This window comes from Ranitomeya variabilis, chromosome 1 (assembly GCF_051348905.1).
Source record: "Ranitomeya variabilis isolate aRanVar5 chromosome 1, aRanVar5.hap1, whole genome shotgun sequence".
Lineage (NCBI taxonomy): Eukaryota > Metazoa > Chordata > Amphibia > Anura > Dendrobatidae > Ranitomeya > Ranitomeya variabilis.
In genome coordinates this window covers 1,039,113,506-1,039,134,445 of record NC_135232.1, presented here as the reverse complement: position 1 = coordinate 1,039,134,445, position 20,940 = coordinate 1,039,113,506, and the positions used below count along the sequence as shown (strand labels likewise).

General features: G+C 41.3%; 1 protein-coding gene across 1 annotated transcript in view; it reads right to left on the bottom strand.

Annotated features, from left to right (window-relative positions):
• Positions 1 to 20,940, bottom strand: part of LOC143793080 (macrophage scavenger receptor types I and II-like) — a 60,963-nt gene that overhangs the window by 23,192 nt on the left and 16,831 nt on the right. The window contains exons 5-6 of the mRNA XM_077279706.1: positions 19,604 to 19,790; positions 9,092 to 9,163 (exon numbers count right to left, since the gene is read on the bottom strand). Coding sequence (XP_077135821.1) covers positions 9,092 to 9,163; positions 19,604 to 19,790 — 259 coding nt within the window. The remainder of the gene's footprint in view (positions 1 to 9,091; positions 9,164 to 19,603; positions 19,791 to 20,940) is intronic.

The following is a 20,940-nucleotide window of genomic DNA, read 5'->3' as shown; positions in this document are numbered from 1 at the left end:
AAAGTATTAAATAAATTTCAATAAGTATGTTCAATACTTTTTCCCTGTGTCATCTCTTATTATTACACAATTTATTTTATGGACATTTATGGCTGTATTTCTTTGTTAGTGTGGATTAGATGGACTATAACCGACATTTGATGAGAATTTAATGTCAATAGCACCTTAAGAAATGACATGTTCACTTATTTTACCCGCTATATATATAAATATATATATATCTATATATCTATATATCTATATACACAGTATATACACACAGTGAAGGGAAGTATTTGATCCCTTGCTGGTTTTGTCAGTTTGCCCACTGACAAAGACATGAACAGTCTATAATTTTAAGGGTAGGTTAATTTTTATCATTGAGAGATAGAATATAAAAAATAAATCCACAAAATCACATTGCATAAATTATGTTTGTATTTTGCAGTGAGAAATAAGTATTTGATTCCTAAAGCCCAGGAATTTACAGGAACTGGAGGCTTTTTGCCCAGAAGAGTGGGCAGTTTTACCATCTGAGAAAATAAAGAACCTCATCCACAACTACAATACAAGACTTCAAGCTGTCATTGATGTTAGAGGGGGCAATGCATGGTATTAAGAAATGGGGTATGCGCAGGCGCGGGCTGGGCCGGGTGGCAAAGGGGCGTGTGCCCCCCGGGCCGGTCACTTAGCAGCGATTCGGGCTGCTGGTGGCCGGCGCTGTTCTCTATGTCCGGCCAGCTGCATCATCACACTCCCAGTGGAGCTGACACGCCCCCTCCTGCTCCCTGTGTGCGGCCTCCTGAAGAGGGAACATGGCTGCATCTACCTGCAGGAGAGGATCTGGTGGATGACTCAGACTGACATCAGGGGGAGCTTCAGCTCTGTGTGCGGTGAGGAGATGGACGCTGCTGCTCACCTCCCGGTGATAAGTCCAGGGCCGGTCCCTCTATAGTATAGTATAGTATAGTATTAGCGGCCGCTCTGCTGATGCTCACAGATTTATTGCAGGAGTCTGAACTTTCAGGGTCACCCTGTCAGTGCCAGGTCATCGGCTCCAGGAAAGTTCAGTCTCCTGCAATAAATCTCCCTATACTGATAGTGAGCAGAGACTGTCTGCAGAATCCAGCACTGGAGTGATCACGCCTGAACCTGGTGACTGGACATCACATGCTGTATACATGGCCCTGTATATATACAGTGCATGTATGTCCAGGGCCAGGTGCAGGATTGATCCATCCAGTGTATATAATGTTGTGTATCTGTGCCCATAGTATACAACTATCAAGGGCCTGGGGCCTGGAGCACTCTGAGCTACAAAATGGGTCGCCCGCCCCTCAAATCCTCAAATCCTCTGCACAGGCCTTTGTGCGCACTCTCTCGGTGCCCACGCTGACCAAGGCCATGGCAGCCCTCATTCGTGCTTGCGTATGTAGCTGCGGCCTTTGTCAGTGAGGGAAAACAGGAAAGCACACGCACCTGGACCTGTGCAGAAGATTGAAAAGGCCGCCACTGCGTGCACAGACGCCCGAGCCTCACTGTGTCTGACGCTGGCCAGGACCAGTGTAAGAGAACAGCGCTCTCCTCACCAATCCCCGGCCGGCATCCGATCCATTATATAGGTGATACTGCAGCTGATGTGTATATACGTTATATAAGTGATACTGCTGTATATATATATACTGGAACTATACACTGCAATCATAGTATCACCTATATATTGTATATGCAGCATTTGCAGTTTGACCTGTCTAATGTATATTGACTGTTGTATATACAGTATAAGTGATACTGCCATTATATACCGCAGTAGCAGTATCACCTATATAATGTATGTACAGCAGTCTATATACATTACATAGGTGAAACTGCGACTACGGTATGTACGTTATATAGGTTATACCACTGTAATATACTGCGACCGCTGTGTATAGCCCATATAGGCCAGCCGCAGTGTGTGTGTGTGTATGCATATATATACACACACACACTCTCTGTAGCTGCCCTATATGGGCTATACACAGCGGACGCAGTATATTACAGTGGTATAACCTATATAATGTACATACCATAGTCGCAGTTTCACCTATGTAATGTGTGTGTGAGTGTATGAGTGTGTGTCTATGTGTGTGTGTGTATATTATACCCATACATACACAGACACACACCACTCTGATTAATCGTGAAAAAAGTGCGGACTCTTTATTGGCCCATATGGCAATGTTTCGGATCAATAACAGAGCATTTCTCTGATATGGAACTGAAATGTCGCCACATGGGCCAATAAAGCGTCCACTGCTTTAAGGGATTGTCTCCCACTAGGACAACCTCTTCTTAAACTAAAGCCTATACTCACCTCCTTTGCCAGCGCCGTTCCCACAGTGGCTGTGATGTGTTGTGACACGTGATGCCCGGCGCCAATCAGCGCTGGTGTCACTGTCTCTGCCTTCAGACAAACTGAACATGAAGAGGACGTCCAGGATGAGCTGCTTGATCCTGGACGCTGGCACGGGAGGCAAGTGTAGGCTTTATAATTTTATCAGGGCCAAACATTTAGGGGTTGTCCTAGTAGCGGACAACCCCTTAAAGATTTGGTGCTGCTCAGTTATGATATATATATATTGCCTGCGTGGTGTAAATCTGTAAATCTAAGTATCTGTATATATACACTGTATATATACACTCCTGTCCTGTGTATATATACACTGCACAGTACCACTCCTCCTGTCCTGTGTATATATACACTGCACAGTACCACTCCTCCTGTCCTGTGTATGTGTGTGTATATATATGTATATGTATATATATATATATATATATATATATATATATATATATATATATAGAAATAAATCCAAAAAAGATAACCTAATGTCTTTAAGTAAAAATGCTTTATTAAAGTGCAATATATATATATATATATATATATATATATATATATATATATATATATATATATTAGACTGTGGCCCGATTCTAATGCATCGGGTATTCTAGAATAGAATATGCATATCCCCATAGTATATGGACAATGATGATTCCAGAATTAGCGGCAGACTGTGTCCGTCGCTGATTGGTCGAGGCAACCTTTATAACATCATCGTCGCCATGGCAACCATTATGACATCATCGTCGATACTGTGCCCGTCGCTGATTGGTGGAGGCCTCGACCAATCAGAGACACGGGATTTCCATTATGACATCATCGTCGCCATGCTGTACCCGTCGCTGATTGGTCGAGGCCTGGCGGCCTCGACCAATCAGACGCGGGATTTCCAGGACAGACAGACAGAAAGACAGACAGACGGAAAAACCCTTAGACAATTACCGTATATACTCGAGTATAAGCCGACCCGAGTATAAGCCGACCCCCCTAATTTTGCCACGAAAAACTGGGAAAACTTATTGACTCGAGTATAAGCCTAGGGTGGAAAATGCAGCAGGTACCGGTGAATTTCAAAATTAGAAATAGATACTCCATACCATTCATTATGGCCCCATAGATGCTCCACATAAAGCTGTGCCATATATAATGCTCTGCACCGTTGCCCCATAGCTGTGCCATATATAATGCTCTGCACCATTGCCCCATAGCTGTGCCATATAGTACTCTGCACCGTTGCCCCATAGCTCTGCCATATAGTGCTCTGCACCATTGCCCCATAGCTGTGCCATATAGTACTCTGCACCGTTGCCCCATAGCTCTGCCATATAGTACTCTGCACCGTTGCCCCATAGATGTGCCATATATAATGCTCTGCACCATTGCCCCATAGATGCTCCACATAAATCTGTGCTGCTGCTGCTGCAATAAAAAAAAAAAAAACATACTCACCTGTCTTGCTTGCAGCTCCTCGGCGCCATCTTCCTGGCGTCTCTCCGCACTGACTGATCAGGCAGAGGGCGGCGCGCACACTATATGCGTCATCGCGCCCTCTGACCTGCACAGTCAGTGCAGAGAGATGCCGGAAAGATGGCGCGACGCCCGGCGTGTGGAACGAGGACAGGTGAATATGCGATACTTACCTGCTCCCGGCGTCCCGCTCCTTCCCCCTGCCTGTCTTCGGTGCCGCAGCCTCTTCCTCTATCAGCGGTCACCGGCACCGCTTCATTAGAGAAATGAATAGGCGGCTCCGCCCCTATGGGAGGTGGAGCAGCCTATTCATTTCTCTAATGAGCGGTCCCACGTGACCGCTCAGGGGAAGAGGCTGCGGCACCCGGAGACCATGGGACGGGCAGGGAGAGCGCCAGGAGCCCCGGAAGCAGGTAAGTATATGACAGTCCTCACCCGCCGACCCCACCACCGATCATGACTCGAGTATAAGCCGAGAGGGGCACTTTCAGCCCAAAAATTTGGGCTGAAAATCTCGGCTTATACTCGAGTGTATATACGGTGTGTGTATATATATATATATATATATATATATATATATATATATATATATATATATATATATATATATATATATATAGCACAGTACCACTTCTCCTGTCCTGTATATATACACTGCAAAGTACCACTGCTCCTGTCCTGTATATATACACTGTACAGTACCACTCCTCCTGTCCTGTATATATACACTGTACAGTACCACTTCTCCTGTCCTGTATATATACACTGTACAGTACCACTCCTCCTGTCCTGTAAATATACACTGTACAGTACCACTCCTCCTGTCCTGTAAATATACACTGTACAGTACCACTTCTCCTGTCCTGTATATATACACTGTACAGTACCACTTCTCCTGTCCTGTGTATATACACTGTACAGTACCACTGCTCCTGTCCTGTTCTTGGAGAGGCGACATTGGTCTTTGGGAGGGTTAATATTGGTTTATATTGGAAAACCCATTTAAATGGATTATGCCAAGTAATCCCCATTCCCGAGAGCTTTGTAGTCGCTGGAGTCTGACCGCTGGGACCCCCATGATCTCGAGAACAGGCGCTCTATAGAGGTGGTCGATCATGCGCACTGCTGCGGCATTTACACGTGGCTCTTCAACTAACGCCTTTAAGAGGACTGTTGAAGGGCACAACACAATAAAGCAAAATCCACTGATCGGGTGTGGGGGGAGTTTTATAGTTTGTGGGGTTTGTGTTTCAGGGCTGCTTTTTAGTCCCAGTCCGGCCCTGGACAGCTCTGCAGGGAGGCTGCCATACTTTGTACTGGTTTTACTCCCTGCATATTGTGGGGCAGCTGAAGGGTTCAGGTAGCAGTGTCATCACCCTGTGTTGTTCTGTAGCCCACATCCCCACACTGACTATATACAGTGGGCAACTAAGGTGTAGACAGCAGTTCCTTATTAATAGTAGGGTCAGTGGGTAAATGTGTCTACCTGTTTTACAATGTTATGGCCCAAATGTGAGCTGAGGTAAAACATTGCCAGAAGCTAAGAGGGACCAAGCTTTCTTCTTTCTAACCTCTGACATGTCCATACACGGGCACTACACATCCATGTGTGTGGCAGTAGTTCTTTTAATAGGCTTATCACACCTGTCTGCCATACTTCCTTGAGGCGGGATGGGAATCATAGTTGACGTGTTCTAGTATTGAACTCCCATTTGCCAGCCCTGGAAATGCACAATTTATGGTTGGAGAATTGGCAATATTACTTGTCAGGATGTGACTTTCCCCACCAGGGTTTAGAGGGGCACACTTCCATTTATAAGGGGTCATCCCTGTCAGGCTGGGTTTACAGGAGCGTATTACCATAGACACATGAGGGTGTGAGTTCGGATTGGGATACCCTCCACAAGGCTGGAGGTTGTGGTCTGTATATAGACCGTGTACTTCACTCTTGTGAATCCAGCCTACAACTAATTCCATAATGGTGCAGGTATTACTAACGCAGATGTCGTTTGCGTGTGTCACCATTTCTAATTCACCTATATATTTTGGCATGGGGGGGACCCCATTTGAAGTTTGCATCGGGGCCCATAACTTTGTAGTTATGCCACTGCTCTGTAGTAAAGGTACCTTCACATTAAGCAACGCTGCAGTGATAGCAACAACGATGCCGATCGCTGCAGCGTCGCTGTTTGGTCGCTGGAGAGCTGTCACACAGACCGCTCTCCAGCGACCAACGATGCCGAGGTCCCCGGGTAACCAGGGTAAACATCGGGTTGCTAAGCGCAGGGCTGCGCTTAGTAACTTGATGTTTACCCTGGTTACCAGTGTAAAATGTAAAAAAAACAAACAGTACATACTCACCTTCGCGTCCCCCGGCGTCTGCTTCCCTGCACTGTGTGAGTGCCGGCCCTAACAGCAGAGCTGTGACGTCACCGCTGTGCTGTACTTTCACTTTACGGCCGGCGCTCACTCAGTCAGTGGCAGTGCAGGAAGCGGACGCCGGGGGACGCGAAGGTGAGTATGTAGTGTTTGGTTTTTTTACATTTTACACTGGTAACCAGGGTAAACATCGGGTTACTAAGCGCGGCCCTGCGCTTAGCAACCCGATGTTTACCCTGGTTACCAGTGTAAAACATCGCTGGCATCGTTGCTTTTGGTGTCAAACACGACGATACACGCCGGTCTGACGACCAAATAAAGTTCTGAACTTTCAGCAACGACCAGCGATATCACAGCAGGATCCTGATCGCTGCTGCCTGTCAAACTCAACGATATCGCTAGCCAGGACGCTGCAACATCACGGATCGCTAGCGATATCGTTTAGTGTGAAGGTACCTTAAGCTCGGTTCTGCACCCATATCTCTGTAGGAAGCTCGGTTCTGCTCCAATATCTCCAGAGTAAACTCTGTTCTGTTCCCGTATCTACATACCAGCCTGTTTTTAAAGCCTGTTATCTCTACTTCTTCAATGCAATGGCCAGATGTAAGCAGGGAAAAGGAGGGACACCGCGACTCGAGGGCCACTACCTTGTGATTGCCCCCCAGGCTGAAAAGTGCCAGCCAGCCCCTGGGTATGCGAACTTATGATCAGGGTCATTTGGATGATTTGGGTTGTCATTTTGATTTAGAAAGAGAAAACACAGTAGTTTGACAATAAATGGCTTCACCCAACCACCAACCATGAGTGGAGAACAATTTTTGTGTTATCATTCATATTCTCTGAAAAAATACCAAGAAAGCAAAAGTTCCGCCAGGGTACGTAAACTTTTGAGCACAACTATAACAGTGGTGTACTCAAGTCATCATGGCTCCTTCAGTTTTGATAGGTGATGCTCTCTGTGTTACTGCACAGATCACACACCTTAGGTTGAACCTGGACCTACTAAGAATGAGAAGTAAAATGTGTATAATGCAACATAGACATTTGTAACCAGTTTTTCTATTGCTTACTTTATGCTGAGTTATTACTGCTTTATAGGTGTATAAATTCTTCATTGATACAGAGACTCTGAAGGACAATAACTAATGCAGGCACATTTTCCTACTTGTGTCCTCCACGGCTTTCCACGGAGCGCACACAGTTTTCTGACAAATTCATAGGTATGGGATAAAGTATGACCTTCCATGTAGATCCAATTTACCATTCACAATGTCTACACATACTGTACACTATAAGTCCATGATGATTAAGATGAATATATTGATGTGGACGGTGTAATGATTAAATTCACACTATGGATCCTGGATTTAGCAACTATAGTAGTACATTCTCAGTTTCATGTGGCTGGAAGTCACTTGCATGTCTTTTTGAACTTCTGACTTGACACAAACAAATTCTTTCGTTGTCAGCATCATTGGTTTCTGTGATTCACACAGGGGTCGCTTCTACTTTTTTCATGTGATATTGGCCAGCTCATTCATCATATATCTGTTTCGTTTTGAATATTTTAAAAATGGACACCAATACAAAAAAATGTGCTAGTCTCAACATATGGAAATGTATATACAGTATACTGCATATATTATTTTTATTGTTCAATATATGTTACATAGTATATATAAATAAAGTAAACATACAAAGTTAGACATTAAAAATACTGTGGATAGGTGGGCAATGATGCCAGTCACACAAGTAAGATGTGTCACAGATCAAATAAAGATTTATATTACATCTCATATATACATAGTTACAGTATTGAGGATACTCAAGTAAACATATGAGCTCAAGATGGGTAATACGAGACTAACGATAAAGAAAAAAGTAAAGAATAAGCGGTGGTGTCACATGGTTATAAAGATGCACTGTGACTTTATAGAAGTCTCACATATCAAGGAAAACGCACAGCATTTTACATCAAGCTTTGATGTTGGGAGCATTTTCCTTGATAGGTGAGGCTTCCTTAAAGGGAATCTGTCACCAGTCTTTTACACATCTTCTGAGAGCAGCATAATATAGGCAAAGAGAAGCTGAATCCAGTGATGTACTACTTAGATTACTGGGTACAGCAGTTCTGACACAATCATAGCTTTTAGATTTAGAATGAAGCAGAGCTGAGAAAGCTAACCCCGCCCATACCAGGCTCTCAGTGTACAAAGTCCATAGACAGTGAGCTGCTTATCAAAGGAGGAGGCGTGTTGGACTATTGAAGTCCAGCATTGTTAACCTCTTAGTTATAAATCCTTCACACAACAGCACTCACTTTGACAAGAGACACATCCCTGAATTCTGTGTATTAGCCTCTATCTACTGCTGTCTTCAGATTACATAGCAAAAACCCACTGACAGATTCCTTTTAACACCACTGTGCATCTTTATACCAATGTGACACCATTGTTTTTTCCTTTATTTCTTTTCTTTTTCATTTGCCCTGTGTTGACTGTATTGAGCCCATGTGTTTACTTGATTATCCGTTCTCAATGTTGTGACCATATATATACTATGTAATATATCTCTTTACTTGACTTGTGCCACATCTTACTTGGGTGGTTGGTGTTGTTGCTCACCTATCCACAGTATTTTTAATGTCTGACTTTTGCATGTTTACTTTATTACCTTTTAAATATTGTGAAATAATAAAAATAAACTATATACACTTTTTCATTTGTTGAGCTTTGCACATTTTGTGTATGTTTTCTTAAAATTATTGTGCATATTAGTTCTTTACCTTTAGCCATAATGCTATTGTAGGTGTGATTATTTTAAATGATTAATTCCATCACATTTCTAAAGTATGGTAAGAAACAATGATTACTAATGTACCTCTGAGTCCATACATTCCTGTGGCTCCTGTTGTGCCTCGGTCGCCCTTGTCTCCTTTTGGTCCTGGAGGACCTGTAATACAAAACACAGAAATCACATTGTAGGAGCATAAAAACTATGTCAAATGAAAAGTGAAGAGGTTCCACAATCTGGTCACCTCTGTCTACTCTCCAAGTATTACAAATGTTGTTAATTACATATGAATCAAAATTAAGTAATGTCTGTAGCAAGACAAAATGGGCCCCTATGAAGCTCTTTTCTATACATATTAACGCTTAGCCTTCACATACCTTGAGCTACTGGTTCTAGTCTTACGAGCTCTTCAAGAGTTAAGCTCAAATCCATAGATATCATCTTTAGACAAATTTGAGTCTGTGTCTCATTGGCTTTTTTGACATCTACTCTTTATCTCTGTTTAGATCGTTACTCGGTTCCTGGCTTGTTTCTAGGGTTCTCTCACATGAACGTATACATTAGACAAGTGATAAGCGAAGTTTTGTCGGATGGCACTTAGACCAATGTTATTCTATGGGGCAGTGCAGATCAGTGTTATCTTTCTCATAATAATTCGGCATGAGAACAAAAAATCACTGCATGCTGATATCCGCAACGCAAATCGGATGTCACGCATCCATTCAAGTCAATGGGTGTGTGGAAATTATCGAACTGCACTCGGATGACTTGTGAGTGTAGTCTGATTTCCACGCACTCACAGAATGAAGAAGATGGAGAAATTTTGTTCTCCATCTTCTTCATGACTGTGCTACAATTCTCTCATCTGAGAGAATCAGATCACACGAAGCTTGGATCAAAATCGGATCGGAGTTTGATCAGAGTGTCTTTACCATAACCGATCTGATTCTCTCAGATGAGAAAATATACGGCCGTATGATTCCCGCCTTAAACTCCTTTAATTCTCTGAATTTCTGGACAAGTGACTGCACTGACAGAGCTTCTCCCTCATTCATGCTGCCTGTGTTTTCGGTATCATTAATCACCTGATTCATTATCTGTAAACAATCACTACTGATTTATCTTTCCTCAATCAAATACCAGGCAACTAAAAGCTGGAGAACAATTAGACCTTTCCAGATTACTCTAGAATAATCTTCAAGTATATATTTTCTTTGCAGCATTCATTTTGCATGATCCAATTAAGAACGATATGTAAGGATCACAATCAATGCTGTCAGATGTGAATCTTCTGATGAAAGTAAAGATGTATCCATCACTCATTCCAAGGTTCAATTAAAAAAAATATGTTTATTAGATTAATTAAAAGTCAGCAGTACAAAAAGGTGAATCAATGTATGTAGACTGTAACTGAAAAACTTTCTGAACTGCCTGGCTAAAAAGGTTTTTCCTCTGCAGTTTGAGTGTGTCAATCGTGGGCAAAAAAGTTATCCCTGTAGAGTAGTTTCAAATGTACAGCTCTGGCAAAAATTAAGAGACCACCACATCAAAACCCTGTCATGAGCAGCCCAATCTCCAGACCTGAACCCCATTGAAAACCTCTGGAATGTAATCAAGAGGATGATGGATAGTCTCAAGCCATCAAAGAAGAACTGCTTTCATTTTTGTGCCAGATACAGTGGGAAAGACTGGTGGAAAGCATGCCAAGACGCATGAAAGCTGTGATTAAAGATCATGGTTATTCCACAAAATATTGATTTCTGAACTCTTCCTGAGTTAAAACATTAGTATTGTTGTTTCTAAATGATTATGAACTTGCTTTCTGTGCATTATTTGAGGTCTAAAAGCCCTGGGGGTTTTTTTAATTTAATTTTGACCATTTTTCTTTGTCAGAAAAAAAATAGAAAATGTATTGCTTGGAAATTTGGAGACATGTTGTCAGAAGTTTATAGACTAAAAGAAAAATTTACATTTTACTCAAAAATATACGTATAAAGAGAAAAATCTGATAAATTGAACATTTTGCAGTGGTCTCTTAATTTTTGCCATAGCTGTATATATAAAATAAGGAAAAAAACTAAGAAAAAAATTTATAAAAAAATCAAAATTCAAAGAAATGTATTATCTATACTGTCATGACTGCACACAAGTATAGTTATTAAAAAAAATAAATATAAATGGTAAATTGTAAGCGAAGAAATGCTACATGTGAACAGTGGCTACATTGTAATGGGATAGAGAATCATGTTGCTATAGCTCTGGATATCAGGCCTGCAATGAAGGTTAGTCAGTTCAGGGAAAAGAGTTAACCCTTATAAATTTTTGAAAAAATAAATATATATATATATATATATATATATATATATATATATATACAGTGGGGCAAAAAAGTATTTAGTCAGTCAGCAATAGTGCAAGTTCCACCACTTAAAAAGATGAGAGGCGTCTGTAATTTACATCATAGGTAGACCTCAACTATGGGAGACAAACTGAGACATAAAAATCCAGAAAATCACATTGTCTGTTTTTTTAACATTTTATTTGCATATTATGGTGGAAAATAAGTATTTGGTCAGAAACAAACAATCAAGATTTCTGGCTCTCACAGACCTGTAACTTCTTCTTTAACCCCTTAAGCCCCGAGGGTGGTTTGCACGTTAATGACCAGGCCAATTTTTACAATTCTGACCACTGTCCCTTTATGAGGTTATAACTCTGGAACGCTTCAACGGATCTTGGCGATTCTGACATTGTTTTCTCGTGACATATTGTACTTCATGTTAGTGGTAAAATTTCTTCGATATAACTTGCGTTTATTTGTGAAGAAAACGAATATTTGGCGAAAATTTTGAAAATTTCGCAATTTTCCAACTTTGAATTTTTATGCCCTTAAATCACAGACATATGTCACACAAAATACTTAATAAATAACATTTCCCACATGTCTACTTTACATCAGCACAATTTTGGAACCAAAATTTTTTTTTGTGACGGAGTTATAAGGGTTAAAAGTTGACCAGCAATTTCTCATTTTTACAACACCATTTTTTTTAGGGACCACATCTCATTTGAAGTCATTTTGACGGGTCTATATGATAGAAAATACCCAAGTGTGACACCATTCTAAAAATTGCACCCCTCAAGGTACTCAAAACCACTTTCAAGAAGTTTATTAACCCTTCAGGTGTTTCACAGGAATTTTTGGAATGTTTAAATAAAAATGAACATTTAACTTTTTTTCACACAAAATTTATTTCAGCTCCAATTTGTTTTATTTTACCAAGGGTAACAGGAGAAAATAGACCCCAAAAGTTGTTGTACAATTTGTCCTGAGTACGCTGATACCCCATATGTGGGGGTAAACCACAGTTTGGGCGCATGGCAGAGCTTGGAAGCAAAGGAGCGCCATTTGACTTTTCAATGCAAAATTGACTGGAATTGAGATGGGACGCCATGTTGCATTTGGAGAGCCCCTGATGTGCCTAAACATTGAAACCCCTAACAAGTGACACCATTTTGGAAAGTAGACCCCCTAAGGAACTTATCTAGATGTGTGGTGAGCACTTTGACCCAACAAGTGCTTTACAGAAGTTTATAATGCAGAGCCGTAAAAATAAAAAATCATATTTTTTCACAAAAATGATATTTTCACCCCCAATTTTTTATTTTCCCAAGGGTGAGAGAAGAAATTGGACCCCAAAAATTGTTGTGCAATTTGTCCTGAGTACGCTGATACCCCATATGTGGGTGTAAACCATTGTTTGGGCGCAGGGCAGAGCTCGGAAGGGAAGGAGCGCCATTTGACTTTTCAATGCAAAATTGACTGGAATTGAGATGGGACGCCATGTTGCATTTAGAGAGCCCTTGATGTACCTAAACATTAAAACCCCTAACAAGTGACACCATTTTGGAAAGTAGACCCCCTAAGGAACTTATCTAGATGTGTGGTGAGCACTTTGACCCAACAAGTGCTTTACAGAAGTTTATAATGCAGAGCCGTAAAAATAAAAAATCATATTTTTTCACAAAAATGATCTTTTCACCCCCAATTTTTTATTTTCCCAAGGGTAAGAGAAGAAATTGGACCACAAAAATTGTTGTGCAATTTGTCCTGAGTACACTGATACCCCATATGTGGGTGTAAACCATTGTTTGGGCGCAGGGCAGAGCTCAGAAGGGAAGGAGCGCCATTTGACTTTTCAATGCAAAATTGACTGGAATTGAGATGGGACGCCATGTTGCGTTTGGAGAGCCCCTAATGTGCCTAAACATTGAAACCCCCCACGAGTGACACCATTTTGGAAAGTAGACCCCTTAAGGAACTTATCTAGATGTGTGTTGAGCACTTTGACCCAACAAGTGCTTCACAGAAGTTTATAATGCAGAGCCGTAAAAATAAAAAATCATATTTTTTCACAAAAATGATCTTTTCACCCCCATTTTTTTATTTCCCCAAGGGTAAGAGAAGAAATTAGACCACAATAGTTGTTGTGCAATTTGTCCTGAGTACGACGATACCGCATATGTGGGTGTAAACCACTGTTTGGGCGCATAGCAGAGCTCAGAAGGGAAGAAGCGCTATTTTACTTTTCAATGCAAAATTGACTGGAATTAAGATGGGATGCCATGTTGCGTTTGGAGAGCCCCTGATGTGCCTAAACATTAAACCCCCCCACAAGTGACACCATTTTGGAAAGTAGACCCCCTAAGGAACTTATCTAGATGTGTTTTGAGAGCTTTGAACCCCCAAGTGTTTCACTACAGTTTATAACGCAGAGCCGTGAAAATAAAAATTATTATTTTTTTTCACAAAAATGATTTTTTAGCCCCCAGTTTTGTATTTTCACAAGGGTATCAGGATAAATTGGACCCCAAAAGTTGTTGTCCAATTTGTCCTGAGTTCGCTGATACCCCCTATGTGGGGGAGAACCACTGTTTGGGCGCATGACAGAGCTCGGAAGGGAAGGAGCGCCATTTGGAATGCAGACTTAGATGGATTGGTCTGCAGGCGTCATGTTGCATTTGCAGAGCCCCTGATGTACCCAAACAGTACAAACCCCCCACAAGTGACCCCATATTGGAAACTAGACCCCCCAAGGAACTTATCTAGATGTGTTGTGAGAACTTTGAACCCCCAAGTGTTTCACTACAGTTTATAACGCAGAGCCGTGAAAATAAAAATTATTTTTTTTTCTTCACAAAAATGATTTTTTAGCCCCCAGTTTTGTATTTTCACAAGGGTATCAGGATAAATTGGACCCTAAAAGTTGTTGTCCAATTTGTCCTGAGTACGCTGATACCCCCTATGTGGGGGGGAACCACTGTTTGGGCGCATGACAGAGCTCGGAAGGGAAGGAGCGCCATTTGGAATGCAGACTTAAATGGATTGGTCTGCAGGCGTCACGTTGCATTTGCAGAGCCCCTGATGTACCCAAACAGTACAAACCCCCCACAAGTGACCCCATATTGGAAACTAGACCTCCCAAGGAACTTATCTAGATGTGTTGTGAGAACTTTGAACCCCCAAGTGTTTCACTACAGTTTACAACGCAGAGCCGTGAAAATAAAAAATCTTTTTTTTCCCACAAAAATGATTTTTAGCCCCCCAAATTTTTATTTTCCCAAGGATAACAAGAGAACTTGGACCCCAGAAGTTGTTGTTCAATTTGTCCCTAGTACGCTGATACCCCATATGTTGGGGTAAACCCCTTTTTGGACGCACGGGAGAGCTCGGAAGGGAAGGAGCACTGTTTTACTTTTTCAACGCAGAATTGGCTGGAATTGAGATTGGACGCCATGTCGCGTTTGGAGAGCCCCTGATGTGCCTGAACAGTGGAAACTCCCCAATTCTACCTGAAACCCTACCCCTAACCTCACCCCTAACCGTTTACTGAACATTTTCTGACAGTCATAAGTGCCACGTATATAAGTGCCACGTATATAAGTGCCACGTATATAAGTGCCACGTATTTAAGTGCCGCGTATTTAAGTGCCACGTATTTCAGTGCCACGATATTTCAGTGCCACGTATTTCAGTGCCACGTATTTCAGTGCCACGTATTTCAGGCACTGAAAAATACGTGGCACGTAAATACTTCAGTGCCACGATATTTCAGTGCCACGATATTTCAGTGCCACGATATTTCAGTGCCACGTATTTCAGTGCCACGTATTTCAGGCACTGAAAAATACGTGGCACGTAAATACGTGGCACGTAAATACGTGGCACTGAAATATGTGGCACTGAAATACGTGGCACTGAAATACGTGGCACTTAAATACGTGGCACTTAAATACGTGGCACTTAAATACGTGGCCACTGAAATATCGTGGCACTTATATACGTATATACGTATATAAACGTATATTTCAGTGCCACGTATTTCAGTGCCACGTATTTTAGGTTAGGGGTAGGGTTAGGGGTAGGGTTAGGGTTTTTTGTTTTTTTCTTGTTTTCTTGTGTTTTTCTATAAAAACGCATGCGTTTTACCGCGTTTACATGCATTTTTTCACACATGCGTTTTTTTTAAAAAACGCATGCAGATAAAAACGCAAGTGTGAAACCAGACTAAAAGACGCTTTTTATAGCAAAAAAGTTTTTGCGTCTCCACATTTTGAGACCTATAATTTTTCCACATTTTGGTCCACAGAGTCATGTGAGGTCTTGTTTTTTGCGGGACGAGTTGACGTTTTTATTGGTAACATTTTCGGACACGTGACCATTTTTTATCACTTTTTATTCCGATTTTTGTGAGGCAGAATAACCAAAAACCAGCTATTCATGAATTTCTTTTGGGAGAGGCGTTTATACCGTTCTGCGCTTGGTAAAATTGATAAAGCAGTTTTATTCGTCGGGTCAGTACGATTACAGCGATACCTCATTTATATCATTTTTTTATGTTTTGACGCTTTTATACGATAAAAACTATTTTATAGAAAAAATAATTATTTTGGCATTGCTTTATTCTGAGGACTATAACTTTTTTATTTTTTTGCTGATGATGCTGTATGGCGGCTCGTTTTTTGCGGGACAAGATGATGTTTTCAGCGGTACCATGGTTATTTATATCCGTCTTTTTGATCGCGTGTTATTCCACTTTTTGTTCGGCGGTATGGTAATAAAGCGTTGTTTTTTGCCTCGTTTTTTTTTTTTTTTCTTACGGTGTTTACTGAAGGGGTTAACTAGTGGGCCAGTTTTATAGGTTGGGTCGTTACGGACGCGGCGATACTAAATATGTGTACTTTTATTGTTTTTGTTTGTTTTTTTAGATAAAGAAATGTATTTATGGGAATAATATATTTTTTTTTATTATTATTTATTTAGGAATTTTTTTTTTTTTTTTTTACACATGTGGAAATTTTTTTTTTTACTTTTTTACTTTGTCCCAGGGGGGGACATCACAGATCGCAGATCTGATAGTGTGCACAGCACTCTATCAGATCCGCGATCATACTTTCATCGGAGCAGGCTGCAGCTTTCATCTGCAGCCTGCTCCGACTCGGAAGTGCTCCCTGCAGGACCCGGATACAGCCCCTCGGCCATTTTGGATCCGGGGCCTGCAGGGAGAAGATGTTCGGTACGAGGTGAGTACATCACCTTGTACCGATCGTCTCAGGGAAGCCCGCAGGGAGCCCCCTCCCTGCGCGATGCTTCCCTGTACCGCCGGTACACCACGATCATGTTTGATCACGGTGTGCCGGGGGTTAATGTGCCGGGGGCGGTCCGTGACCGCTCCTGGCACATAGTGCCGGATGTCAGCTGCGATATGCAGCCGACACCCGGCCGCGATCGGCCGCGCTCCCCCCGTGAGCGCGGCCGATCGCGTATGACGTACTATCCCGTCACCGGGAATTAAGGCCCACCCCACCTCGACGGTATAGTACGTCATACGGGCTTAAGGGGTTAAGAGTCTCCTCTTTCCTCCACTCATTACCTATAGTAATGGCACCTGTTTAAAATTGTTATCAGTATAAAAAGACACCTGTGCACACCCTCAAACAGTCTGACTCCAAACTCCACTATGGTGAAGACCAAAGAGCTGTCAAAGGACACCAGAAACAAAATTGTAGCCCTGCACCAGGCTGGGAAGACTGAATCTGCAATAGCCAACCAGCTTGGAGTGAAGAAATCAACAGTGGGAGCAATAATTAAAAAATGGAAGACATTCAAGACCACTGATAATCTCCCCCGATCTGGGGCTCCACGCAAAATCCCACCCCGTGGGGTCAGAATGATCACAAGAACGGTGAGCAAAAATCCCAGAACCACGCGGGGGGACCTAGTGAATGAACTGCAGAGAGCTGGGACCAATGTAACAAGGCCTACCATAAGTAACACACTACGCCACCATGGACTCAGATCCTGCAGTGCCAGACGTGTCCCACTGCTTAAGCCAGTACATGTCCGGGCCCGTCTGAAGTTTGCTAGAGAGCATTTGGATGATCCAGAGGAGTTTTGGGACAATGTCCTATGGTCTGATGAAACCAAACTGGAACTGTTTGGTAGAAACACAACTTGTCGTGTTTGGAGGAAAAAGAATACTGAATTGCATCCATCAAACACCATACCTACTGTAAAGCATGGTGGTGGAAACATCATGCTTTGGGGCTGTTTCTCTGCAAAGGGGCCAGGACGACTGATCCGGGTACATGAAAGAATGAATGGGGCCATGTATCGTGAGATTTTGAGTGCAAACCTCCTTCCATCAGCAAGGGCATTGAAGATGAAACGTGGCTGGGTCTTTCAACATGACAATGATCCAAAGCACACCGCCAGGGCAACGAAGGAGTGGCTTCGTAAGAAGCATTTCAAGGTCCTGGAGTGGCCTAGCCAGTCTCCAGATCTCAACCCTATAGAAAACCTTTGGAGGGAGTTGAAAGTCCGTGTTGCCAAGCGAAAAGCCAAAAACATCACTGCTCTAGAGGAGATCTGCATGGAGGAATGGGCCAACATACCAACAACAGTGTGTGGCAATCTTGTGAAGACTTACAGAAAACGTTTGACCTCTGTCATTGCCAACAAAGGATATATTACAAAGTATTGAGATGAAATTTTGTTTCTGACCAAATACTTATTTTCCACCATAATATGCAAATAAAATGTTAAAAAAACAGACAATGTGATTTTCTGGATTTTTTTGTCTCAGTTTGTCTCCCATAGTTGAGGTCTCCCTATGATGTAAATTACAGACGCCTCTCATCTTTTTAAGTGGTGGAACTTGCACTATTGCTGACTGACTAAATACTTTTTTGCCCCACTGTATATCTGATCCAGTGCTGAACTGCTCAACGACCATGAGTCCAGCACTCAGCACTCCGGTATTCCTCAGTCCAGCACTCAAGCTACCGTGAGACCAGATGGCTGTGAACTCAGGTAACCTTTCAGTTCGCAGCCACTGGTCCTCCCGGAAGCTGTAAGGCCTAGATGCCTCATAGGAAAATTTAGCCCCTTTCTGACCTCGGACGGGATAGTACGTCCGAGGTCAGAAGCCCCTCTTTGATGCGGGCTCCAGCGGTGAGCCCGCATCAGAGCCGGGACATGTCAGCTGTTTTGAACAGCTGACATGTGCCCGTAATAGGCATGGGCAGAATCGCGATCCTATTAACTAGTTAAATGCCGCTGTCAAACGCAGACAGCGGCATTTAACTACCGCTTCCGCCCGGGCGGCTGGAAATGATCGCATCGCCGACCCCCGTCACATGAGGTCCTTGAGACCTCTATGGTTACTGATCCCCGGCAGCTGTGAGCGCCACCCTGTGGTCGGCGCTCACAGCACACCTGCAATTCTGCTACATAGCAGCGAACATCAGATCGCTGCTATGTAGCAGAGCCGATCGTGCTGTGTCTGCTTCTAGCCTCCCATGGAGGCTATTGAAGCATGGCAAAAGTAAAAAAAAAAAAGTAAAAAAAAGTGAAAAAAATAAAAAAAATATAAAAGTTCTTTATTATTTTATTGTATGGAAACCAGAATTCATCATTGATCAAAGTTTTTTTCCTGTTTCCCCTACATTTGGTTCATATAAGTAAATACATTTCATTAGTCATGAAAGTACCTGGAATCTCGTAACCCTGATGTGAGTTGGGAATCTTAACCATTTAAGTTAACCATTAAAAACACTGAGTACTCTAATTTGTAATATATTTCTATCTACTGATTAACATAATACAACAATATATGTTTCTATTAAATCAGTGAAAGTTTGAGTGCCTGATATTGAAATTAGTTTTAGTTGGACTCATAAAATGCATATTTTAATTTTACAATTACCATTACGATTACAATTCCGACATGGATCTTAAAGATAAATACACCAGCCTCATGACATCTAAAAGATCTAAGTAGTAATATATACAGTTTGTATTGTGAAATCTGGTGATAGAGTTGCTGTAAATCTATGGATCTTTTGGATGGTTATTTTCCTTATACAGTGTAGTAATAATGGACGCTGCTCTGTGGTGTCTTTCTGTGACTAGTAAGTCTTCTTTTGTACAATATTGTATAGTAGCTTATTATTACAAAAAAAACAATATTCTATAGTAAGAAATAAAAATGATTTTACCAATATTATTGCTCAGATTGTGCGTGTTAAAAATCTTACCTTGAATTAGTGTTAAGTTTTTTAATGTAATTGACTGTTCCCAGTCTTTTAATTTGAGGTCATTAGTGACTTGATTCAGTATTTTCACTTCTTCTTTCATTTCTTGTTCCAGGATGATATATTTCTCATTTACATTAGTAAAATTTATGGAGGCATTCTGAAAATACATGTACTGTTGCCCAATTTCCTTTAAATAATAATAAAATAAAAAAAGTAGAAAATATTAAAAAGGTAATATTATTTTTTTTCTTTTTTTTTAAATAACTACATGTGATTTTTGTGACTTTTTGCTGCATTTTTTAATGAAGTTTGTGCACAAAAATGGCACGTGTTTTTCTAACCTTAAAGGGATTTTCTGGTTATGGAAAAACCTTGTCCCCAGTTGCAGTTTTTTTAATATATTTTTTGTTCTTAAGTTTCACTTTGAGCTGTTCCCGCTTCTTTAAACAGTAACCATTGTTTTTATTTCTTCATAAATCTATAGTACACATGAAAATAAGAAACTTTGTAATATACAGTATCTTAATAAAGAAATCTGCTTCTTTCTCCTTATGGACTGATCAGTCTTTAACAGAATTCTCAAATCACAGGAAAAATCTATCTCCATTGAATACAGATTTTCCAATTACCGAAATAGGAAATGGCAGTTGGTGCTCATAAACTTCTATGGAGAACTGTAACTGTTGTTTGAGGAGAGCTTGCTGCAGAATGTCTGTGTCTGGCTAATGCTCCTCACTCTTCTCTTTTTCATAGAATTTTTAAATCACCAACTGTCATCTCCCATCTCAATAATGGGAAAGTCTGTCTTCACTGGATACAGATTTTACCCATGAATTGAGAGTGAAAGATCAGTATAGAAGGAAAAATAAACAGGTTTAATAAGACATATTACAAAGATGCTTATCTATCTATTGATTTCTGAAATAAAATTGAAATGACAGTTACTCTTTAAGCTTCTGATGAAGCATTTGAGGAACTTCTCTAGCATGGACGCATTTGTAGGAAATCAATAGCTTTGTACATTTATTTTGTAACCATATAACGTGACTGAGTTATGCAATATTTCCAGCTTTGCATAATCATATGCATTAAGTTATTAAATGTCCAATGTTGTATCTATTTTATATCGCTTTAATGCACCTGAATTAAGAAATAAAGTAACTTTGCATTTGGTCTTCATTTATAATATCCAACAATGTTTTGTCAAGGCTCCTATATAGACGTGTTGCATTGGTGGCATACTGCCATCAAACCCTTTTTCAGTCTAACACTCTCTTCCAAATGTGCCCTACTTTTTCCTTGCCGACCAATTGTGCATTAGCAAGAAGTAGAGGACC